Source organism: Myripristis murdjan, chromosome 23, assembly GCF_902150065.1.
Source record: "Myripristis murdjan chromosome 23, fMyrMur1.1, whole genome shotgun sequence".
Lineage (NCBI taxonomy): Eukaryota > Metazoa > Chordata > Actinopteri > Holocentriformes > Holocentridae > Myripristis > Myripristis murdjan.
In genome coordinates this window covers 27,411,875-27,438,433 of record NC_044002.1, presented here as the reverse complement: position 1 = coordinate 27,438,433, position 26,559 = coordinate 27,411,875, and the positions used below count along the sequence as shown (strand labels likewise).

At 43.6% G+C, this 26,559-nt stretch overlaps 1 protein-coding gene across 1 annotated transcript in view; it reads right to left on the bottom strand.

Moving 5' to 3' along the window:
- LOC115355191 (NACHT, LRR and PYD domains-containing protein 12-like) overlaps positions 1 to 25,426 on the bottom strand; it is a gene marked incomplete at its 5' end in the record, with an annotated part of 86,424 nt that extends 60,998 nt beyond the window's left edge. Inside the window, 7 exons of the mRNA XM_030045898.1 lie at positions 19,320 to 19,493; positions 19,970 to 20,143; positions 20,614 to 20,787; positions 21,209 to 21,382; positions 21,472 to 23,269; positions 24,059 to 24,266; positions 25,364 to 25,426. Of these exons, the coding sequence (XP_029901758.1) occupies positions 19,320 to 19,493; positions 19,970 to 20,143; positions 20,614 to 20,787; positions 21,209 to 21,382; positions 21,472 to 23,269; positions 24,059 to 24,266; positions 25,364 to 25,426 (2,765 nt within the window). The remainder of the gene's footprint in view (positions 1 to 19,319; positions 19,494 to 19,969; positions 20,144 to 20,613; positions 20,788 to 21,208; positions 21,383 to 21,471; positions 23,270 to 24,058; positions 24,267 to 25,363) is intronic.
- Positions 25,427 to 26,559: the final 1,133 nt, after the last annotated feature.

Here is a 26,559-nt window from a genome sequence, read left to right as displayed (position 1 = left end):
GCCACCTGCTGACTTCTTCTTAATCCTAGGTAAGCAAAGCAGCCCCACATTTTGAGAGCGGAGAGCCCGCGATGGAATGTAGGGTTTAAGGAGATCTGAAAGATAAGATGGGGCAAACCCATTTAAGATTTTGTAGGTTAACAGAAGCACCTTAAAGTCAGATCTAATATGCACAGGAAGCCAATGAAGGGAGGCCAGAATTGGAGTAATATGATCAAATTTTCTAGTTCTAGTTAAGACCCGAGCTGCAGCATTTTGAACCATCTGGAGACTTTTGGTATTGGCCTGTGGGAAACCTGAAAACAGAACATTGCAGTAATCAAGTCTGGCTGAAACAAATGCATGAATTAAGGTCTCTGCATCAGCCATGGACAGGGAAGACCGAATTTGTGCTATATTACGTAAGTGAAAATAGGCAGTCTTGGTGATATCCTTAATGTGCCTGTCAAAGGATAAGCAGGGATTAAAAGTAACACCGAGATTTTTGGCTGCCACACTTTGTGAAATCACACAGTTGTCAAGTAGAACTGTTAACTGTTCAAAACAGTGTCTATGTCTGGGAGGGCCGACTACTAACATCTCAGTTTTATCTGAGTTTAATAGCAGGAAATTTAGTGACATCCAATTTTTTACCGCAGCCAGACAGACCTCTAATCTATTGATCTCTGTGGGATCATCAGCCTTTATGGGCAAATATAGCTGAGTATCATCAGCATAACAATGGAAATTAATACCATGGCTACGTATAATTTGTCCAAGTGGCGAAATGTACAGGGAAAAGAGAAGAGGACCCAGGACTGAGCCCTGAGGTACCCCGCATTTAACATTGGAGAATTTGGATCTAGTATTATTGTACATGACACTGTGTTCTTTCAGATAAGTATGAGTTAAACCATGCCCGAGCCTGGCCCGTGACACCAAAATTCTCAGTTAGTCTCTCTAATAGAATGGAGTGATCAACAGTATCAAAGGCTGCACTGAGGTCCAGTAATAAAAGCACAGAGGAAGTCTGCATCAATAGCCAACAGAAGATCGTTGGCAACTCTAGTAAGTGCTGTCTCAGTGGAGTGACAGGCCCTGAAAGCTGATTGGAAAGGCTCATACAACTGATTCACTGCCAAATGGGTGGAGAGTTGTTGAAACACAACCCTCTCGAGCACTTTAGACATGAACGGGAGATTGGAAACTGGGCGATAGCTATTTAAAGAACTAGAATCAAGATGTGGTTTCTTTAAAAGTGGTCTGGCCACAGCTGTCTTAAAGCTGCTGGGCACAATGCCAGTACTAAGAGATAAATTAACAATATCTAGCATTGTAGAGCCCAGTAAAGGCCAGGATTCTTTATAAAGCTTGGCAGGTAGCGGATCAAGGAAGCAGGTTGTCGGTTTAGAGGCTATCACAAGCTTAGATAAGGTATCAAGTGAGACAGCCTCAAAAACCGAGATAGTAGGGACTACTGGTGAGCTAGCGACTACCAATGAGTCCGCAGGAGCTGCAGCGGATTCAGAATTAATTTTTTGCCTGATTTCCTCCTCAACCTTGTTACCAAAAAAGTCCAGAAAATCATCTGCTGTAAGTGATAAGCTAGTAGCAGATGGCTGTTTTTTTGTGAGCTTTGCTACTGTCTCAAAGAGAAATCTAGGATTATGTTTATTAGTGGCGATTAAGCGGGAGAAATAGGCTGCTTTAGCGACAGCTAGGGCGTGCTTATATTTCAATAAACTATCATGCCAGGATAGGTAAAAAACTACTAACTTCGATTTTCGCCATTGTCGTTCCAATAGATTCCAAAAATGAAGATGGGTTCAGTTTAAACCTCTTTAAACCTCAGTTTAGTTTCTACTCTAAAACTAGATTAAGTTGAATCCTGATCCTCCAAAACTGGTGTTTGATCAATTTATGTGTGATCTGGTTTCTACTTTAATTTACAGTTGAGGGGCTTTAACTTTGAAAATGTCTGCATTTTGGAGCAAAGTGATGGAGTTGTTCAAAGACAGAGACAGACTGTCCTGTCAGTCAGAAAGTCTCTTTTTTCTAATGATTGTGTTTTCTTTTATCTTGCAGGATTTGTCCGCCCTGCTGCATTTCTTCAGCCCAACCTGTTTCTCAGAAGAAGAGGAGAGGTTTGAACGTCTGTGGAGCCACGATGAGCAGCTCACTGCTTGTTAGCGAGCCACAGCAAACTGGTTCCCCTGTCAGAGGAAACAGACAAACTGGTTTCTCTCTTTCTGCTTCCTGGCTTCTGACAGCATGTGAGTCCGTCTGCTTTTAGTCCTCAACCTTCATGTGATCACTTGTTCCTCTGTTTTTCCAGTAAGGAAAGTTGAAATCTGTAAACTTGGACCAACTGAATCAGGATCAGTTTTTAACTGAGCAGCAGAGCTCTGCTTCCTTTGAAATCTGATCTGCTCTTTTTAAACCGGGCTTTACTAAACTCCCAGGGCTCAAAATGTTTTTCCCTCAGTGTCCGGAAGCTGTCCCGAATTCTGCCTTCAGCTGTCCCAGACTGAACAAAGATCTTTTTTTCATTGTACACAGTACATATGGTTTAATAACTTGATTTCAGTAACTCATCACTTTATTGACTCACTCTGGTCCAACATGGAAGTTCTGGTTGTTCACTGCACTGATATCTGAATAAAAACATGAAATCACCCGAGGTGTTTGGCCACAGTCACTTTTCAATATTCTGTTGCTCACTGGCTGTTTTTTCTGTCTGCTGTTCGACTGTTTTTTCTGTATTTCTGACTGCTGGATCAATAAATGCATCCCAAACTGCAGTGCAAATGCAAACCTGTCTCTGATTGGTGTACGCCGATGGAAATGTACACACACACTGTCTTTCAGCATCAGTCCTCATCACAGAGTCTAACCTCTGGGCCGTGGACGGAGGTGCACAGCTGCCCGTGTGAAGCGGCTGATTTCTGCAAACAGCCCGTGTTGGAGATCCAACATGGAAGCATTTTGCATTCAGCCTTGTGAGCGTATTCTTGTCTAAAGCAGCGAGTTCTGCAGGCAGCTCAGCTCACATCAGATATTTTACAAAGCCAAGTGGCAGCGAGCCGATGGAAGAAAAGCTGAGCGCTGTAGAAGCAGTGAGAGACACGAGCTTTTAATCCCTGTGGACAGAGTTACTGACACAAACCATGTAGACACAGCCTCCCAGTGACGCTCTGCCTTCATCACCAGTAGGCACACTGACACATTTCACTTCTTTTAGAATCAATTCATTTGTGATGGTGAGTTTCTCTACTGTCCCAGACACTGTATATTTGTGTCCCCGCTGCTGTTTTTATCGTCCCCAGGACAATGGGACATCCTTAATTTCCAACACTGACTCTGACTGGAACTAATCTCAGATTAAATGAATCCTTGTTGCTGTAATCCAGCCTGAAAGATGTGAAGAGAGCAGCACGGAGACAATTCAGAGCAGAATGGCTGTTTTTCAGTTGGTATGTTGTTGGACATTTACACACCTTAAATATGGAGGCCAGGTCTGTTTGATGCTGCTGGGCAGACTGAGCACTGGGAACCTCTGAGCTCTGCTGCTGGACTCTGTGGAGGACACACACACACACACACACACACACACACACACGCACACACACACACACACACACACACACACACACACACGGTTATTGGATGTGATGTTTTGAAAGAGGAAACTCAGTCAACAGAGTCTGAAGGATCAAACCAATTCTGGATCTCATGAATCTGATGACAGAAAAACATCTGATTTATCATCAATTTGAAATAATTACCCATCATCCTCAGAGAGGAGGCTGTCTTTGAACTCAATACGTTTATCCATAGAGTGGTCACTCTTCATGGACACACAGCTGGGCTCAGGTCCAGGTCCAGGGGAGTCTGGTCTCCCCTGCTGGATCCTGATAGAAACATTATGAACACACTGAAGGGATCTGCTTTACTCAACTCAACTCAACTCAACTCAACTTTATTTATAAAGCCCTTTAAAACAACCACAGCTGCAACAAAGTGCTGTAAAAATAGGCAATAACAGGAAAATAAATAAATAAATATTAATAATTGTTTATTGTTTTTAATGTTTCTAAAACAATTTAAAAACAATAAAATAATTTAAAACACAATAAAACAAATTAAAAACAAATAAAACAATAAATAAAACAAACCATAAAACACTAAAACAGAAGCAGAGTCTCATGTGGGGTTGAAAGCCAAGCAATAAAAATGGGTTTTAAGACGAGTTTTAAAAATGGACAGTGAGGAGGCCTGTCTAATGTGGAGGGGGAGCTCGTTCCACAGTTTTGGAGCAGCGACTGAAAAAGCTCTGTCCCCTCTGAGCTTCCGTTTTGGCCTCGGTACCTCCAGGAACAGCAAAGGCGACTGGGACCAAACACCATCACTTCTGTTTTTTTCTCATTAAAATTTAAGACATTCAGGGCCATCCAGGCTTTGATGTCTTCAAGACATGCGAGAAGTGGTGTGAGTGAGAAGGCATTTTTAAGTGGCACATATATCTGACTGTTGTCAGCATAAAAGTGGAAAGAGATGCCATGCCTTCTCAGGATGGATCCCAGGGGTAATAAATACAGGGAGAAAAGCACGGGCCCTAAAATTGACCCCTGTGGCACCCCATATGGCAGAGGAGCAGAGCTGGATTCCGAGTCACCAAGGCTCACACTCATACTTCTGTCAGCCAGATAGGACCTGAACCACTCCAGTGCAGTACCACAGATGCCCACTAGTTAGCGTAACCGAGCCACTAGAGTGTTGTGGTCCACAGTGTCAAAAGCTGCTGTTAAGTCCAATAAAACAAGAACTATATGCTCACCAGAGTCAGTTGCTAAGAGGATGTCATTAAACACTTTTAGCAAGGCTGACTCAGTGCTATGCAGATTTTTAAAACCATATTGAAAGACCTCCAGGACATTATGTTCATCTAAATATGATTTTAGTTGAGCGTGGACAACTTTTTCTAAGATTTTAGAAATAAAAGGCAGCTTAGAGATGGGCCTGAAATTGGCTAGCACGCTGCCATCGAGGCCTGGTTTTTTAAGTAGGGGCTGGACTACTGCATGTTTAAAACTCAGGGGAACAACACCAGAGGCCAGACTACTGTTGATAATAGCCAAAACTGACTGCCCTATACTGGGGAAAACTTTTTTCAAGAAGCCAGGAGGGACCACGTCACAGGGAGAGCCTGAGGGCTTAATATGGCTGATCAGATCTTCTAGAAATAATAAAAACACCGGCTCAAACTCCTGAAAAGCTATAGAACAAGGAACAGGGACAGAGGGGTCAGAGGCAGGAGCTGGAATGAGAGCCCTTGCAGTAGCAACCTTATCAATAAAAAAGTGCAGGAAGCTATTGCAAGTTTCAGGAGATGCCTCCAGGCTGACAGGCTGTGGGGCATTTAGAACACTGTCAATGGTTTTAAATAATACATGAGGATTACGACAATGTGACTCAATGATGTTTGCCAGGTATTTTCTTTTAGATTGTTTAACTGTGTCCTGTTAGCGGCACCAACAGTCCTTGAGGATTTGGAAGGAAACCTGCAGCTTGTCCTTCTTCCGACTCCGCTCAGCTTTACGGCACTCCCGTCTAGCTGCACGAGTTGTTTCATCAAACCAGGGCTCAGATTTAGACCTGGGCTGCACAGTTTTTATTGGAGCCACAGAGTCCAATATCGTTCGGCAGGAGGAGTTAAACCAGGAGCTGAGCTCCTCTGTGTTAGCAGAGGCAGGACGGACACAGAGCTGATTAAAAGTCACAGAAAACTGACCAGCAGTTAAAGAGTTAAAAACACGACAACTCAGAGCAGAGGCACCAGATTTAACATCAGCACAGGAGAAAGCAGCTTCAAACACAACAGGCATATGATCAGAAATCACATCGTCACAGATCTCCAAGTTAGACACAGAGAAACCATAAGAGGACGAGGTCTAATGTGTGCCCATGTTCATGTGTGGGGCCAGACACACACTGCACCAAATTAAAAGAGTCAATAAGGCTTAAAAAGTGCTTCACTAAGGGCTTATCAGGAAACACACATGAATATTAAAATCCCCAAGGAAAATGGCACGATCATACTTTGGCATGATTTCAGCCAGGAAACCAGAAAAGTCCATCGTATATGACAGCGCACAGCACTGGGTCGGAGCGGCCCGGGCAATCCAGGGCACGGAAGCTAAAGAAATCCCTCAGGATGAAGGTTTTGTTCGCCAGGGATCAGGCGTTCACCAGGCTGATCCTGCAGGGGGCTGGGGCCCGCAGTCCAGTGGATCGGGAAGCCCGGGGTAGCGTCCTCAGGAGCCGATGGTCCACCCTGCGCTGAGAGACCCGGGGAGGGCAGAGGCGGCGGGGCTGGAGTCCCTCAAATGAGTCGGCGACCATGGACGAAATTTTGATTTCAGAGGTGGGGGGGGACACAAATGGTGTTTCAAATGTTTGGACCACCACCCAGCACCACTCAGTGATGGGCGGATCAAATTGACCAGGGAATATCACAGAAGGGGAGAAATTGAAAAAAATATCCATAAATCAGTGCAAGTAGTGATCATCAATTTTATTTGAAGTGAGTGTAACAGAGAACCATCTGCCATTTTCAGGCAGTTATATGGAAGAAAATCAAATTTTAAATATAAAAGAAAAGTGAACACGGGTCAATTTGACTCAAAGACCAAAGAATGGTTAACTATTAACATTTAACATAGTCAACTTAGCCAAAGCTTCCAAACACATGTTGTCTTTGATCACTTGACTCACAGTAGCAGATGAAGACGGACTACTGGCTAACTAGCTAAACACTAGTGATGGGTCGGTCGCGAACGAACTGGCTCTAAGAGCTGGCTCTTGGAAGTGAACGACGGGAGCCGGTTCCTGATTGGGAGCCGTTTTTTTTTTTTTTTTTTTTTTTCTGGAGCCGATTGGTTATTTTTTCTGCGAAAGCCGCATGTGATTGGTCAAGATGTGGGGTACCGTCTCTGTGTCCAATCGTAGCCTATATGTCTGCGCTGAGCGCTTCACCGCAGACCGGCAGTTACACACACACACACACACAGCACACACGAACAGGAGAACAGGAGTGAGGGAGACGAGAGCGAAAGAGAGCGAGGGGCCACAAGGAGAGACAACACGAACGCGCTGGAAAGGTGTAGTTAAGAAAATGAGTACAATCTGGACCCATTTCAAATTTAATGACAATAGAAAGGCAGAGTGTAGGGTCTGCAAGAAAAAAATATCTTATCGAGCTGCTCCACAAACAACCTGCACAGGCACATGAGAACTGTCCACCCATCAGTGCAATGGGAAGAAAAAACACAAGCAGTTGAACCTGATATTTTTGAAGGTGAAGTGAGTCTACTGCTGCTGCTGCTGCTGCTGCAGTGTGTACAGCAACTCAATTCAACTGTAAATAGTTAAAAGTTTGTTTTGTATTTTATAATTAAGTTTTTGTAGCACTGTATTGAGTGAATAAATAAAGGCATATTTATATAATAAACATAGGCTATATTAATTCATTTTTTTTTTTTTTTTTTACATTAGTAATTCATTTTGCACATAATTTTACATTACTGTTGGTAATAAATTAATTTAAGCAACAAAAAAATTTGAAGAGCCGTTTGGGAGCCGAAAGAGCCGGTTCTTTTTAGTGAGCTGAGCCAAAAGAGCCGGTTCTCTAAAAAGAGCCGGAATTCCCATCACTACTAAACACCGGTGATGCGCAACGCCTTGTCCCCCCTTTTTCTCACCGGTGAGCAAATCCAGGCGCTGTTTACAACCAGATGGAGTGACAGCGGGGACGGCCAATCACACATTAGCAAGAAACGGCAGAGCCAATCGAAGAGCTTGTGGGCGGTCTCAAGGGAAACAGGCTTCAGCTTGAGCGGCCGTTTTCCGCTGGGTCCTAGTGCTTGACCTGTCTCCATTTAACATAGCGTAACATTGTTTTTTTCAACATTAATGGGATATTGCTCATCTTGTTTCCTCTCTACAAAACAAGAACATAAACTGTTATTACAAACCAAAAAGCCCTAATATCCTTATAAAGCTCATATCAAACTACAGTCAATGTGTTGTGTAACATCAGTTTTAACACACACACTATTTTAACCTGCTGTTGGTGTTGATCTTAAGAGACGCCTGTCCCGATTCCTTTCACTGCGCCTTTTTCCTCTCTCTCCCTTCCTGTCCTCGTTTCCCTTCCTGAGAGGAGAGAAGTGGGACTGAGGAAGAAGTGAGAGTGCTGTAGTCACTTCTCCATTTAGTCTTAAAGTCCGAAAAAAAATCAGAACGACATCAAACATTTCATCATATATAAGAACATAATCTGTTATTACAAACCAAAAAGCCCTAATATCCTAATAAAGGTCATAACAAACTACAGTCAGTGTGTTGTACAACATCCGTTTTAACACACACACTATTTGAACTTGCAATTTTGAATATGCCAGCCATTTCACAGGTTTGTGATTGGCTGTTGGTGTTGATATTAGGAGACGCCTGTCCTGATTCCCTTCACTTCTCCTTTTTTCTCTCTCTCCCTCTCCTCACTTCCCTTCCTGAGAGGAGAAAAGTGGTAATGAGGAAGAAGTGAGAGTAGCAGTCACTTCTTCATTTAGTCTTAAAGTCCGGAAACTACGGAAGCGTAGAGCTGCCAGACCAAGAAAATAAAAACCGAGAGGCTCAGTATCACGTAATTACGTAAAAAGTTTATTGTTATAACAATATATTTTCACGTTATAACGTGAAAATATCACGTTATTTCATGATATGCTTTCACGTTATAACATGAAAGTATCACGTTATTTCGTGATACGACTTTTTCAAGTTATATTGTTAGCTCCCGATTCTTTTGTTGAAAGCCCAAGAACAGACCGGAGTCAGTCTTCCATTTTCTGATGCAACATTTATTATGGTCACATATAAAGCAAGGCAGCGCTGGTCTCAGTGTGACAGAGCTCCCGCAGGATCTCAGTCAGAGTGAGCGTCGATATCAGGAAATGATACACATTTATGTTCTTGGGCTTGGGCCTGCCCCGTACATAGGTTGGACTTAAACGCAACCGAGAATAATTGGCCAGTTACCGGACATGGACAGGCCAACCACTGTCCATGCCTTGTTTCTGGAATGTGTGATGCTATGTGTGTGAATGTTGATTGGGCGTGTATCTAATGCAATAGACCTAACAAATAAGATAGAGAAAATATGTCTGGTGCCAGCTTTGTTTACCTTCTGCTAACAGTCAAGCTGTTCTGAATAACACAAGAAGCATTGAACTTTAACATGCATTCAATACTGCAAGAGACATGAACTATAAGGCCAATTATAACAATAACGTGATAGGTATCACGTTATTTCAAGATAGGAAATTTTCACGTTATAACGTGAAAGTATCACATTATTTCGTGAAACGTGTTTTTGTTTACTGTCTGCTGGCCATCTGTAAATCATGGCTGCTTTACATGATGCCATTAGATCATATTTCATGCTTGGCTTGAGACATGGGGAGATTTTACAGTTATTGGGCTCCGTGGATGACATTCATATAAGTATGCGTACCCTGAGAAGAATTTTGAAAACAATGGGATTATACCGGAGGAAAAACGAGTCGGACCCTCTTGAGGTAGCGTCATTCCTCATTGATCAGCTGGAGGGAAACGGCCGGCTGCATGGATACAAGCTCCATCACCTCAACTGCATCCAAGCTGGATATGTTGTCACCCAAAGTACAGTGAGGTAAGCTGTACTTTGGGTAGCAGACAGTAAACAAAAACACGTTTCACAAAATAATGTGATACTTTCACGTTATAACGTGAAAATTTCCTATCTTGAAATAACGTGATACCTATCACGTTATAATGTGAAAAAGTCGTATCACGAAATAACGTAATACTTTCATGTTATAACGTGAAAGCATATCATGAAATAACGTGATATTTTCACGTTATAACATGAAAAAAATCATATAATGAAATAACGTGATAATTTCACGTTATAACGTGAAAATATATTGTTATAACAATAAACTTTTTACGTAATTACGTGATACTGAGCCTCTCGGTTTTTATTTTCTTGGTCTGGCAGCTCTACGCTTCCGTAGGAAACATCAGAGCAACATCAAACATTTTATCATAAAATACAGAAATAAACAAGCGCCCTGTTTCGGAATAAGCTGAACGCTTTCAGGTGTGAACGGTGTCGAGACTTTAAACGGTTCAAAAGTGTCAGAGAGCAGCTTTTAGGCGGAAGAATTCAATAAACGGCCCAAATCAAGTGAGAAGCCCAGAAGAGTGGGAGTGTGTTTGTGATTTCGATTCAACACTTCCTGTTCACACACACACACACGCACGCACGCACGCACGCACGCGCGCGCGCACACACACACACACACACACACACACTCCTGTCACCGACTCAGGAGACTCAGCTTCTTTTTTAGGCTACAGTCTAATAGTTTACAACAAAATGGAGAATCTGAAGTCTTACCGGAGACGCTGATGGCGGAGTCACAGGACAAATGTCTGTTTTCACTTTGGGCTCCTCAGCGGGAGGCGGCCGCTGCTGTAGTGATGGGTCGTTCGCGAGGAACTGTCTCTGAGGCCACTCACATCGCTCCGTATCGTGCTTGAATACAGTACACTCCCCCCGCTCTGGCACGGTTGGAGGGGGTATGCTTCAGCGCGGTATGGGCGCATACACGAGCACATGCACAGTCACGCACGCAGTGCGCGGACGTAAATCATGCAACTTTCCTCCTGCCTCTGCAAAACTGTTTAATGTGCGCAGCGCGATTACCAGCGAATGGCCGCGTTGCGCAATCAATAATCAACCATGTTGTCTGTGTCATTGTCCGTTGTGCTGCTGCAACCGCGTATAAACAAAAGTCGGTTTATAATGAAAGTACAGCAGTCTGTGTGCGGAGATCCGGCAGACCTGGTGCTGGCCGGCACCGCGTCGGCACCGGCCGGCACTGACCGCGGCACCGCGCGGTGTGCGGCCACCCGGTCACCCGGTCACCCGGTCTGCCGGATCTGCCAGGTGCCCCTCCGGCTGTCAGTTGGACCTTTCTGAAGAAGGAGGAAGTTACCTCCGAAACTGTCAAGGTAAATAAACATCCCATGTCTGATTAAAAGGACCAAAAACGTTTTTTAGTTAAAAGGAAGACATGATGAATGTATTTGAACTATTGATTTATAATGACGTAGGGCCATGCCTGTTGTCGTATTTCAACGTGATGATGTGCACACCAGGGGCAATCGTGCTTGGGCGTGTTTGGGCTTTAGGTAATGTGAGTGCAGGCCAGCCGGGGACTGGGGAGGGGGGGATTTTGGCTTTAGCACGATACGGACTCAAACTTGCCAATGTGAGTGGGCCCTAAAAGCCGGGTCTTTGAAGTGAACGACGGGAGCCGGCCAGTTTTTTTTTTTTTTCAGAAGACAATTGGTTATTTTTCCCTCTTCAAGCCGCATGTGATTGGTCAATATGTGCGGTGTCGTCTCTGTGTCTGTGCTGAGCGAAGTGTGTCTACTGCAACTGTTGCTGCTGCTGTTGCAGTGTGTACAGCAATTCAATTCAACTGTAAATACTTAAAAGTTTGTTTTTGTATTTTATAATTTATTTTTTTGTAGCACTATGTAGAGTGATTAAATAAAAGCATAGTATTTATATAATATACATATTAGTATAAAATAAACATAAAGCATGTTTTTTTTTTTTACATTAGTAGTTCATTTTGCATATAATTTTACATTATTGTTGGTAATAAATTAATTTAAGCAACAAAACAATGAAGAGCCGCTTGGGAGCCGAAATAGCCGGCTCTTTTTAGTGAGCCGAGCCAAAAGAGCCAGTTCTCTAAAAATAGCCGGAATTCCCATCACTACTCTGCTGCTCGGCTACAACAGGAAGTCAACATCACAGCCACCGGATGCAGAGCGATCAAACTTGTGTTGGAACATCAGACAGGAGCCATCATATCAACAAATAAAACATAGAAACTCTGTCATCATTTACTTATTGCAAAAATATGTTTGTTATCAGTGTTCTCTGTGTGTTGGGGAAACCAGCAGGGAGAGAAAAATCTGCACGAGAAGACATAAAAGTGCAATTAACAATTAAAGCTGCAAGCAGCGTTGGACGGGCCCTCGCCCCCCCCGTGCATGTCGGGGCCGGCGCGCGTGTCGAAGTGCAGACAATTCGTCAGTTTGTGGCAATTTTAAGGGTATTTTTTGGTGTTTTTATTTTGAAAGAGTTTTGGGCTTTTATTTTGAAAGGCCGCGGAAGTCCTAGTGTGTGCTTGACATCAGTACTGGCGGCTGTGTCATGATCACACCAAAATGCAGGCATACAGAGAAATCCTCATTCAATCCAATGGAGAAATCCCGAAAACCCACCCCTGTTTGAGGGATCACAGCTCGGTCACCGTTTGAGTTACAGACTTTACTCAAAGTTTAAACGAGTCACGAGACTCGGATCTATGAATCTCCCGTTTACATGATTTTGCTATCTTTTACCGTTTTTGAGTTATGGCAGTTTTAGTTTGAGAGTGTTTTCTGCTCCCTCTGAGCTCTTACAATGGGTGTGTATTGCGCATTCCTGAGGCAGCTAGAGTGAGTCACATGTCCAGGCAGAGTGCAGAGCAGAGCACACCAGAGTCAAAAATGTTTGAAAACTCTTCACAGCTCCCACAAACTTGGTCCAATCCACATCAAAACTACATATTTTTGTAGGAATTTTTGTCCTCTTTCCATCTGCATAGTTTTCAAAGCTGTCAGACTTTTACTTTAGACTCCAGGGGCTTAATTAGTGCCAAAAGTCAGCCTCTTCACACCAAACTCCATGGGAAAAAATGAGGTTTTGGCTCTGGCCACTCCGACTTTGAGGGCTTATAAAATCCAAACGATTCGAATTAATAACAAGTCTTTAGCAACTTTTGTTCAGCACTGTGTCCTCTGTCATCTGTTAAATTTTCAAGCCGCTGACATTTACGCCCTGGGAGGAGATAGATTTTGTTCAAAGCAGAATTTTGGGCGAGAACGTGAACATTCCAACACAAATTGCGGACTTCCTGTTGGTTATAGAGGGGGGGTGTCAGCACGTGATTTGTAGGGCTTGATGAGACCTACATTTCGGCGTTGGTTTGGTCTTTCTATCACATTCCTGTGGGCTGCAGCGGCTGCCTTTGTGTGCCTAGGTGGTGCTACCGAGCCCATTTTTGCACTTAGGGGGTCCGTTTGTCCATTTTATCAAATTTTTTGCCAGACCTGGCCCGCGTGCCGAATTTGGTAAGTTTTGGAGCATGTTTAGGGGGTCAAATTAAGGTTTATTTTGACGTAATAATAATAAGAAAGGAGAAGAAGGAGAAGAAAAAAATAATAATAAGAAAGGAGAAGAAGGAGAAGAAAAAACACTACAATAACAATAGGGCTTCGCGCTGTTTCAGCGCTCGGGCCCTAAAAAGAAACACTACAGAAACAATAGGGCTTTGCGCTGTTTCAGCGCTCGGGCCCTAATAATAGTGTTATGGTAAAGATCCAGATATTCACATATTCGGCATGTAGTTATTAGGGCTGTATGTGCTCAGAGGGTTAAGACTCCGCCTGATGGAGGAAGGGAGTAACGACATGTTAATTCTACGAGGGGAAAACAGGAGGATTTTCATGTTCATGTCAGTTCTGCTTGGGGTGATAAAAAGATAAAAATAAGTTCAACTCTTCTATAAATTGACTTAAAATGTGTAGGTATGAAACTGATATTTAATAAGGGATAGATGGAAAGTTCTGTATTTTTTTTAATCAACATACAAGATATGTGACTATATATTGTTAACCACTGGTGGACTCAGAGGGGCACCAGCATGGCTAAAGTGCCTCTAGAGCACCAAATACCAGAGGAAGTGCCCTACTGTCTGCCCTTCACATGGGCAAAAGATCCAATGCCCTCCAGGGTGCCCCTTCATGCAATAAATAGATAACTAATAATAATAATAACTGATAATAAATGAGGTGCTCCTCTGATGGAGAAGTGTCCCTCCAGTGGATAAAAGGAGCTGCGGTGTTGTAAAGGCTGTCACTACATGTGTGAGCCGGTGGAAGTTTCTTCATGGATGAGCCTCCAGTGGAGAAAATGTGCTGTGCTGCTGCAGGACAGGTGGCCTTACAGTGGGATAAACATGAGCTTCCCCAGGTGTCTTTCTGATGCAGGACACTCAGAAGGTGTCCTCTGAGATCACCGTCCAAGTGAGGACACAGCATGAAGTGTCCTCGCCCCAGACAGAACAAACACCAGTGGAAAACAAAGAGCTGCAGCTCTGAAGTGTCCCGTCGCAGGCGTCCTGCAGGGCCGGCTGTCCCACAGTGAGGCTGGGACAACGGGCGAGGGCTGCCCCCAAACACCCTGCAAAGTGTCACTGCACGTTTCAGCAAAGGGCACTGAGTTAGGCTAATCTCTTGCTCACATTGTGATGTAATCTGTGCTGTAATCTGCACCGTCCCTGTTGGTTTCTTTTCCACAGCAGCCTTTAGTTTAGTGGATAAAACTTGGGGGGGCACACAGACAGGGACAGGAGGGAGGCGGCACCTAACATGTAGTAGTAGTAGTAGCAGTAGTACTAGTGATAGTAGTACCTCTGTATGTGTGTAGTAGTAGTAGTAATAGTACCTGTGTGTTTGCGTAGTAGTATTAGTATTAACAGCAATAGTAGTAGTACTAGTAGTAATTGTGCGTTTGTGTAGTAGCAGTAGTAGCAGTAGTACTAGTGGTAGTAGTACCTCTGTATGTGTGTAGAAGTAGTAGTAGTAGTAGTAGTAATAGTACCTGTGTGTTTGCGTAGTAGTACTAGTAGTAGCAATAGTGACTGTGTGTCCATGTAGTAGTAGTAGTATTAGTACCTGTGCATGTGTGTATTAGAAGTACTACTAGTAGTAGTACCTCTGTATGTGTGTAGTAGTAGTAGTAGTAGTACCTATGTGTTTGCATAGTAGTATTAGTATTAACAGCAATAGCAGTAGTAGTAGTAGTACTTGTGTATTTGTGTAGTAGCAGTAGTAGTAGTAGCAGTAGCAACTGTGTGTCTGTGTAGTAGTAGTAGTAGTAGTAGTACCTGTGTGTGTGTATATTAAAAGTAGTACTGGTAGTAGTACCAGTGTGTTTGTGAAGTAACAGTAGTAGCAGTAGTAGCAGTGGTTGCAGTACCTCTTCTCCTCAGTCGAGCCGTTGTTTTTACTCAATTTGCCCACAAGAGGGCGGCAGGTACAACTTTATACATAATTCACACACTTTTTTACATTTGTAAGGCACATTATTTTATTGCTTTATTCATATTGACAGTCCCATCATGACAGAACGAGCAGTGTGTTACGAATCTCTGTGGCGGCAACTTGTCATGAAAATCGACACTGCTAAAGTTCTTAAAATGAAGTGAGCTGATTGGATGTTGCCAGGCAGGTTAACTGTGTGATGTTAGAAGTGTTTCTGCACACAGGAGGAGACTCTCACTCCATCTGACACAGAGACACTGAGGAACCAGACCAAACCCAAAACCCCGGGTATAGAGGCTCAGTGAATGTGGAGGTGAAGGTGTGGAGGTGGATCAGTGTGTCAGAGGAGACGCTGTAGAAGGACAGAGAGCCAGCAGGCCAGTCCAGATACACTGCTACTCTGTTAGAGGAGGAGGGAGCAGGAATGTCTGTCATGATGTTGTTGTGTCTGGCAGTGAAACTTTTATCAGAGCAGCTCAGACTCCAGGAGTTTTGGTTCCCTCCAAACCAGCTGTCATCACCGTCTCCTGTCCTGCTGATTCCTCTGTAAGTCACTGCGATATCAACCCCTCCTTCCCTCTCGACCTCCCAGTAACAGCAACCAGTCAGACCATCTCTACACAGGATCTGCTGCCAGCGTTTAAACCTCTCTGGGTGACGAGGATATGGCTGCTCCTCTTCCACTGCTGTCACCTTCCTGTTGTCCTCAGACAGGATGAGGAGTCTGTTTGCTGTGTTTGTGTTCAGTTTGAGTTCACAGGAATCTGATGGAGAGAACAAGACACAAAACACCAGCAGATTTTTATCTAACACACCTGTTGTCTTTATTATCTGTTGCTTTATTAACAGTTTCAAGTCAATTGTTGAACACATTCATGATGCCAAAGGTTTTTATGGTAAATAATTTTTGTTTTGTCTTTTTATCACTGTTTTTTCATTAACTTAATTTCAGTTGTTTTAATTTTGCATTTTGTAGGTTATGTTTTATGCTTTATCCTATTTTATCTTGCTATATAAAGCACTTTGTGGCTTTGTTTTGTAAAATGCTAAATAATTACAATAATAATTATAATAATGCTAATAATTGTTGTCATTATTGTTATTACTGTTATTAGCATTTGCACTGTTGTCATTATTCTTATTCTTATTGTTGTTTTGTTATTGTTATTATTATCATTATTATCATCATTATTACAGTTTAGTAACACCACACAGTTGGTGAAGAGGGTTAGGATTAGCGGCTGTACTTAATGAGGAGGCTGAGGAAGTTTGGCATGTCATCTAAGATTCTCAGCAACTTCTACAGCTGCATTGTTGAGAGCATCCTGACCAGCTGCATCACTGTGTGGTACGGCAGTACAACTGCTATGGACCGCAAATGCCTGAGGAGAGTGGTTTAGACTGCTGAGAAGATCACCAGGACCCCACTGCCCTCTCTGCAGAGCATCTACCACCACAGAGTCCAGGGGGTGGGTGGGGTCCATCCTCAAGGACCCCACCTACCCCCAGCACCGACTGTTCACACCTCTGCCCTCAGGCCAGAGGTACAGAAGTGTTAAATGCAGGACTTACAATCATGGACTACACATGCACACATACAATCTGCACATTCATTTATTCTAACTTTGCACACTTTGCTGACAGCTACACATAGTGAATCTGTTGTTGCACATAAGTATATACATTTGCACATACGTTTGTACATATATTTGTACATACATTTGTCATGTATAGTTTATATTTCTTGTGTATTTTCCACATGCTGCTTTTTTGTATTTATCATAGGACTATTCTGTATTTTTTACTATTATTATTCTTTATTGTATAACTGGCATTCATTGTGGGCAGCAAAGTAAGAATTTCATTGGGCAGGGAAACTCGTTTCTTTATGTGCACATGACAATAAATTATGGCTGTGGAAGTTAACGCGTTATTGACTAATTAATGCAAAATCCATTTAACGGCGACAAATTTTTTTAACGGGTGATTAACGCGGTGGTGTTTGAACCTTTGCCCACTCCTTATTTTGAGAAATCAGGAAGTGAAATCATGCAACTTTCCTCCTGCCTCTGCAAAACTGCAAAAACTACAATCCTAATCAACCGTGTTGGCTGTGTCATTGTCCGTTGTGCTGCTGCAACCGCGTACAAACAAAAGTGGGTTTATAATGAAAGTACGGCAGTCTGTGTGCGTGGCGCACTTTTCAGATCTGGCAGACCGGGGCCGGTGCCGGCGCGGTGCTGGCCGGAGGAAACTTCCAGCCAGAGGCACCTGTCAGACCTGACCGGCCGGCACCAGGTCTGCCGGATCTAACGGGTGTGCTGGGCATACAGACTGCTGTACTTTCATTATAAACCCACTTTTGTTTATATCGAGCGGTTACTGGATAACCGCTCTAATTTCATATCTCGCCACCGTGCATGCCTCTCTGCTCTGCCGCTCTGACCAACTGAAGTAGCAGCACCCGAGCAGCAGACGAACATCACTGACGTAATGACTCTAATGTTTTCAGCGAATCAACAATCAGAGAAAATATAACACATCAGACACTGGAGTGGTTTAGAGCCTATGTAAGATTTGAGCTTGTTTATAGTCACAAATGAGTAAAAATTTACAATAGAAAAGTCAGATTTGGCGTGAGATTTCTCTCTTGAGCGTGAGAGCGTGAGGTTGAGGCTGAATGCGTGACTGTCACGGCCAATGCGTGAGAGTTGGCAGCCCTCCCAATGGACACCTCTACCACCCGTAAACTTTCCACAGCGGTCGCAAGATGGGTGGCTGCATCATTACAATGTAATGTTGCAGTTATGCCCATCTGTTATTTGTTGGGCTTGAGTTTATAATTTCAGCTTTTTTTATTTTTTACTATGTGCACCTTATTTTTCAGTTATTGTTATTGTTATTATTATTATTATTATTATTATTATTATTACATCTTTTGTTACTTGGAGATTCTGGACAGTATTTGTCATCATTGCAATAATAATAAACATGCTGCATTAGCAGAAAGCAAGTATTTGTCTACTCCCATGTTGATATGAGTATTAAAACTTGAAAAACATCTGTTTAAGGTAGATTTAGAACAGATAAAACATATGCGGTTAATTTGAGATTAATCATGATTAACTATAGACAATCATCGATTAATCTGATTAAATATTTTAATCGATCCACAGCCCGACAATAAATACTTTCAGACTTGACACACATAATAGAACTATGGTGATAATTCATTATAATTGGCCTGTCATTGGTTGTAACGTTCAACATGTTCAGTTCTGTTTTGTGCCTTTCTGTGTTACTCGTTCACTTTAAGAGCTGAGTGTGTTGCCAAATGAGTTTCAGGGAATAAAGACGGTGTTTGTTCTCATGCAGCAACTAAATGATTTTTGGTTCAACATTAAAAGCAGCTGAGGACAAACAGCAGAAGCTGCAGCTGCACTGTCTAAACAGCTGAATGTTTGCTGCTTTGTGTTCAGGAATCAAACTAAATCCACACTTACACTTCCTCAGGCCTGGTTTCAACCTCTGCTCTCCACCATGGTCCACCCTGGAGGAAGAAACAGAGTCAGAGCAGCAGATTCTCTTTGAGGATGGAAACATGGGCAGTAAATAACCTTCCCTATGAAGGATTTAGCAGAGCACCTCACTCATATCCACCATTCAACATGAAACAATATTCCTCAGGCCTCTAGAAGACATTGCGTGTGTCTCTCCATACCTGAGAGCCTCCAGTCTCCAGGTTGGATCCTCCAGTCCAGCAGAGAGCAGCTTCACTCCTGAGTCTCCTGGATGATTGTAGCTCAGGTCCAGCTCTCTCAGATGGGAGGGGTTGGAGCTCAGAGCTGAGGCCAGAGAAGCACAGCCTTCCTGTGTGAGCAGACAGCCTGACAGCCTGCTCATGGACACACCAAACACAACAACACAGTCTGATACACATACATGTTGGATTGTTTCAGCAGCACAATAATCTGAAACTAGCTGGGTTCATTCAGACAAATATTCAAATGTGTGATCTGCTTTGTGTTTTCATTTAGTCCAGTTTGATGATTGACTTCTCCGATCCTGACCTGAGAGCCTCCAGTCTGCAGTGTGGACTCTCCAGTCCAGCAGAGAGCAGCTTCACTCCTGAATCCTGCAGCTGGTTGTTACTCAGGTCCAGCTCTCTCAGACTAGAGGACTGGGAGCTGAGAACTGAGGCCAGAGCTGCACAACTTCTCTCTGATAGATTACACACACTCAGCCTGGATGGACATTAAAACAGAAGAAAATGTCATAGTTGTCAGTTTTCCTGGGACACTGCCATCATGTTGCTAATAATGATAATAATTTTTATTCATGACAGCCTTAACCCTCAACATGTGATCTAAAGAGGTGCAGGCGCAGGTGAAGGAGGCCATCATTAGGCTCAAAAAGCAAAATAAAATCTATCAGACAGATAGCAGCAACTTTAGGAGTAGCCAAATCAACGGTTTGCAAAGGATTTTCCTTCAAATATTGAATATAATCCTTATAATTATAGATATGTATGTTATATATAATTTGTCCCATCAGTTTTGAGCCTCTGAAAACGGGGTGACAGTGCATAAAACTGGCTGTAATTCCAAAATAGTTAGAGCCAAATTTTTGCTCAAACCCTTAAATTAAAGTTGAAAGTCCAAGTCCATTTGGACAAATGTGTAAAAACATTTAGAGGGAAAAAAGAAATACTGGGTCTGACCTGAGAGCCTCCAGTCTGCAGTGTGGACTCTCCAGTCCAGCAGAGAGACGCTTCACTCCTGAATCCTGCAGCTGGTTGTTACTCAGGTCCAGCTCTCTCAGACTAGAGGACTGGGAGCTGAGAACTGAGGCCAGAGCTGCACAGCTTCTCTCTGACAGATCACACACACTCAGCCTGGATGGACATTAAAACAGAAGAAAATGTCATAGTTGTCAGTTTTCCTGGGACACTGCCATCAAGTTGCTAATAGTGATAATAATCTTCATGACAGCCTGATCTAAAAGCAAGCTGACAGTGAGCTCTGCATGCTGCTGTAGCTCACTGAGCTGAATGCAGCACTAACAACACCAGGGACACTGGTTTGTTTCTCACTGCGTCCCTCATGCTGAAAATATGAATGAAGGCTTTATTTCAAACATGTGCAAGTAGTACAAAAAAGAAAACAGGCACACATTGTGCTGTGAGGTGGCTTGGACACATGAATCAATGGAAAGCATTTGAATTTGAATAAATATATATCATGAGTAGAACCACTTTCAAGATAAGAGGGTTTGAGCAATAATTTAATCTTATCAAAACAAGAAGGGTAATGATAAAATTTTATTTTGACAATAACAATGGGTCATAACATAAATGGGTCTGACCTGAGAGCCTCCAGTCTGCAGTGTGGACTCTCCAGTCCAGCAGAGAGACGCTTCACTCCTGAATCCTGCAGCTGGTTGTTACTCAGGTCCAGCTCTCTCAGACTAGAGGACTGGGAGCTGAGAACTGAGGCCAGAGCTGCACAGCTTCTCTCTGACAGATTACAGCCACTCAGCCTGGATGGACATTAAAACAGAAGAAAATGTCATAGTTGTCAGTTTTCCTGGGACACTGCCATCATGTTGCTAATAGTGATAATAATCTTCATGACAGCCTTATCTAAAAGCAAGCTGACAGTGAGCTCTGCATGCTGCTGTAGCTCACTGAGCTGAATGCAGCACTAACAATACCAGGGACACTGGTTTGATACTCACTGCATCCCTCATGCTGAAAATATAGGCACACATTGTACTGTGAGGTGGCTTGAACACATGAATCAATGGAAAGCATTTGAATTTGAATAAATATATATCATGAGTAGAACCACTTTCAAGATAAGAGGGTTTGAGCAATAATTTAATCTTATCAAAACAAGAAGGGTAATGATAAAATTTTATTTTGACAATAACAATGGGTCATAACATAAATGGGTCTGACCTGAGAGCCTCCAGTCTGCAGTGTGGACTCTCCAGTCCAGCAGAGAGCAGCTTCACTCCTGAATCCTGCAGCTGGTTGTTACTCAGGTCCAGCTCTCTCAGACTAGAGGACTGGGAGCTGAGAACTGAGGCCAGAGCTGCACAGCTTCTCTCTGACAGATTACAGCCACTCAGCCTGATGAGGAATTAGTGAAGAACAAGGTAAATTTGAAAATATCAGCCAAAGTTAAAGTATTAAATATATCCAATTCTAAATTAACCTACACTGATTTCTTGGAGGCTTTGACCACTGGCAGCAGCCTCAGAAGAGCCTCCTCTGAAGCAGAGTATTTCTTCAGCTCAAACTCATCCAGATCTTCTTCTGATGACAGCAAGATGAAGCCCAGAGCTGACCACTGAGCAGGGGACAGTTTGTCTGTGGAGAGACGTCCTGATCTCAGGTTATATTGGATCTCCTCCACTAGAGAATGGTCATTCAGCTCATTCAGACAGTGGAACAGGTTGATGCTTCTCTCTGGAGAGGGATTCTCCCTGATCTTCTCCTTGATGTACTGGACTGTTTCCTGATTGGTCTGTGAGCTACTTCCTGTCTGTGTCATCAGGCCTCGTAGGAGAGTCTGATTGGTCTGCAGTGAAAGGCCCAGGAGGAAGCGCAGGAACAAGTCCAGGTGTCCATTTGGACTCTGTAAGGCCTTGTCCACAGCACTCTGGAGGAGGGGTTTTAGTTTGGATTTGCTGAACACTGCAGACCACCAGGAGGTTGATTTTTGTGTCAGCAGATTGACTCCAGAGTTGATGAATGTCAGAAAGACATAAAGAGCAGCCAGAAACTCCTGAAGGCTCAGATGGACGAAGCAGAAAACCTTGTCCTGGTACAGCCCACGCTCCTCTTTAAAGATCTGTGTGAACACTCCTGAGTACACTGAGGCTGCTCTGATATCAATGCCACACTCTGCCAGGTCTGCTTCATAGAAGATCAGGTTGCCTTTCTCCAGCTGCTCAAAAGCCAGTTTTCCCAGAGACAGGATCATCTCCCTGGGCTCTGGAGTCCAGTGTGGATCTGTCTCAGCTCTCCCATGATACTTGATGTTCTGCACTTTGGACTGAACCAGCAGGAAGTGGATGTACATCTCAGTCAGGGTCTTGGGCAGGTCTCCTCCCTCACTGGTTTTCAACACGTCTTCCAGAACTGTAGCAGTGATCCAGCAGAAGACTGGGATGTGGCACATGATGTGGAGGCTTCGTGACGCCTTGATGTGGGAGATGATTCTGCTGGCCTCCTCCTCATCTCTGAATCTCTTCCTGAAGTATTCCTCCTTCTGTGGGTCAGTGAAGCCTCTCACCTCCGTCACCATGCCAACACACTCAGGAGGGATCTGATTGGCCGCTGCGGGTCGTGTGGTTATCCAGAGGCGAGCAGAGGGAAGCAGGTTCCCCTTGATGAGGTTTGTCAGCAGAACGTCCACTGAGGTGGACTCTGTAACATCAGTCAGGATCTGGTTGTTGTTGAAGTCCAGAGGAAGTCGACACTCATCCAGACCGTCAAAGATCAACACAACCTGGAACTGCTCAAACCTCCTGATTCCTACTTCTTTGGTCTCAGTGAAGAAGTGATGAACAAGTTCCACCAAGCTGAACTTTTTCCCTCTCAGCAGATTCAGCTCTCTGAAAGTGAATGGAAATGTGAAGTGGACATGCTGGTTGGCTTTGTGTTCAGCCCAGTCCAGAGTGAACTTCTGTGTTAAGACTGTTTTCCCAATGCCAGCCACTCCCTTTGTCATCACTGTCCTGATTGGTCCATCTCTTCCAGGTAAAGCTTTAAAGATGTCCTCACATCTGATTGGTGTTTCTGGTCTGGCTGGTTTCCTGGATGCTGTTTCAATCCATCTGACCTCATGTTCCTCATTGAGCTCTCCACTCCCTCCCTCTGTGATGTACAGCTCTGTGTAGATCTGATTCAGAAGTGTTGGGTTTCCTGCTTTAGCAATCCCCTCAAACACACACTCACACTTCTTCTTCAGCTTAGATTTGAGTTCACCTTGGCACGCTGCAGTGGCAGTTTCTGAATGAACAAACAAAAACATCAACAAAACAATGTTGTATTACATATGAAAAATGTGAATATTTCCTGGTAAATGTATCTATTGGTCCTGTTCGACTGTCAGAACGTAGCGAGGTGTGCTGAGACCTGCAATCGTTTCTATGGCAACAACATGGTTCCAGGTTAGAGTTCCTGGGAGCTGATTTGGGCTCTGCTACAGGAAGGAGCTAAAACGGCTGTCTGTCTTGATTGGTCAAGGCATTGCCATGACGACACCTCTGTAAACATGAGCTATCAGAGGACAACAACACAAAGCAGCAGCTGCCAAACAACAGACTGCAGGAACAAATGAAGAGCTGCACGTCCTGATCAGGATTTGGGGAGAATAAAGTTCACAGCTGAACAAACAACACAGCGCTGCCTCAGCCGGAGCGCCGCCACTGTCCCGGGGAAGCCGGCGGGACGAGACGGGGAAACAGGAAGCTGCTTTTCACCGGCAGGCAGGAGGAGGACGAGCTGCCCCCTGCTGGCCGGGAGGAAAACTCAGAGGGTGAAATAATCTGTCATCAAGCAACAGCCTGATGCATCACAGCTGCTTTGATCTGATTGGCTGTTTGGCACTCGTCTGTTAATTGACATTTTTTGGTAATGAGTGGGAGTTTGTGAGAAATGAGAAATAGAATTTAAACGTTTCTCAGAGTTTAGGAGAGATGGACATCGAGTGCAGAGCCAAAGAAGAAAAATCATGAATCAAAAAGACTAAAACTAAAAGATTTTTTTTAAATTTAAATTTAATTTTTTTTTCCTTACTGCTCCACAGACGCTCAGCCAGCTCCTCCTGCTTCATCCTCCTCAGGAAGTGCAGTGTGATCAGCAGAAAAAACTCCCTGCTCCTCCTCTGCTCTTCCTCCTCATCCTCCCTCTGCCTCTCTAAGCATTCTGGGTAATCTGGACTCAGAGACCTCTGCAGGTTTTTCAGCTCGTTCTTCACAAAGGTGACCATGTTCTCCTCCAGCAGCTGCAACACAAAAATAAAAGAATTAAACTTCCATATTAAATTTTGGACACAAAACACAAAATCAAATGCAGGTCAAAGAACCTGAGGCTGGGCTGCACCAACGAGGATTCATTTTTAAACCCAGTTAAATCACGGTTTGCACCGACCTTTAAAACAGCTTGAAAATGAAGACTGATTCAGTTTAAACCTCTCTTTAAACCTCAGCTTAGTTTCTACTCTAAAACTAGATTAAGTTTAATCCTGATCCTCCAAAACTGGTGTTTGATCAATTTAAACTATGATCTAGTTTTAACTTTAATTTACACTTGAGGGGCTTTAACTTTGAAAATGTCTGCATTTTGGAGCAAAATGATGGAGCTGTTCAAAGACAGAGACAGACTGTCCTGTAAGTCAGAAAGTCTCTTTTTTCTAATGATTCTGTTTTCTTTCTCTTGCAGGATTTGTCCGCCCTGCTGCATTTCTTCAGCCCAACCTGTTTCTCAGAAGAGGAGGAGAAGTTTGAACGTCTGTGGAGCCACGATGAGCAGCTCACTGCTTGTTAGCGAGCCACAGCAAACTGGTTCCCCTGTCAGAGGAAACAGACAAACTGCTTTCTCTCTTTCTGCTTCCTGGCTTCTGACAGCATGTGAGTCCGTCTGCTTTTAGTCCTCAACCTTCATGTGATCACTTGTTCCTCTGTTTTTCCAGTGAGCATCTTCACTGAACTGTCAGCCGCTGAGGAAAGTTTAAATCTGTAAACTTGGACCAACTGAATCAGGATCAGTTTTTAATTGAGCAGCAGAGCTCTGCTTCCTTTGAAATCTGATCTGCTCTTTTTAAACCGGGCTTTGCTAAACTCCCAGGGCTCAAAATGAGGTTTTTCTCTCAGTGTCCAGAAGCTGTCCCAAATTCTGCCTTCAGCTGTCCCAGACTGAACAACCACTGTCCAAAATTAAAGATCTTTTTTTCTCACTGTACAAAGTACATGTGGTTTAATTCAGATTAAATGAATCCTTGTTGCTGTAATCCAGCCTGAAAGATGTGAAGAGAGCAGCACGGAGACGATTCAGAGCAGAATGGCTGTTTTTCAGTTGGTAGGTTGTTGGACATTTCCACACCTTAAATGTGGAGGCCAGGTCTGTTTGATGCTGCTGGGCAGACTGAGCACTGGGAACCTCTGAGCTCTGCTGCTGGACTCTGTGGAGGACACACACACACACACACACACACACACACACACACACACACACACACACGGTTACTGGATGTGATGTTTTAAAAGAGGAAACTCAGTCAACAGAGTCTTAAGGATCAAACCAATTCTGGATCTCATGAATCTGATGATAGAAAAACATCTGATTTATCATTAATTTGAAATAATTACCCATCATCCACAGAGAAGTGCCTTTCTCTGAAGTGAATAGGATGAAACATAGAGCAGTCACTCTTCATGGACACACAGCTGGGCTCAGGTCCAGGTTCAGGGGAGTCTGGTCTCTCCTGCTGGATCCTGATAGAAACATCATGAACACACTGAAGGGATCTGCTTTACTTTCTTAGTTACATACTAAGAAAATAATAACTTATTTTCAGAAACAACATTTTGTGTAAAATCTAATGTGAACACACACATTTCCCTATTATCCATTCACTGCAGCAGATATTGCACAGCCTCCACAAAGACAGAAACATGAGGAACACACTGAAGGTCTCTGTGTCCTGATCTAAGGACTGTGAAGATGATACTAACAACTCCATCTGTTCTTCATCACCTTTTTCTTTTTGAAATTACCTTTTATCACCAGAGTGGCATCCATCTTTGAAGGAAATAGGTTCAATCATAGACCCGTCACTCCTCATGGACACACAGCTGGGCTCAGGTCCAGATTCAGGTCCAGGTCCAGGTTCAGGTTCAGGTCCAGGTTCAGGTTCAGGGGGGTCTGGTCTCTCCTGCTGGGCTGGGCTTCAACACAACACACACAGAGCTTTTCCTGTGAATAATGCTGCTGTGCTGATTTGCCTGCTGAGCTCTGAGATGGAGAACAGTCATGGACAGTCAGAGATCCTCATCTCACCTCTTAGCTTTGGTCTGGCTGTCATGTTCCCCAGACAGAGAGCTTTCAGAGGCAGGGAGCCTCCTCATTCTTCTCCAAAATCGCTCCATAGCCGAGCCGACACCTTGACACAAACACAGCGGCTCATTCATGACAACAAGCTTTACATGACAGGATATTTCAGTCAAGCATATCCATGTCGCCAGCTTAGATATGCTTAACTGAAGATCATTTCTTATGTTGTTCCTCCTGCATTTTTC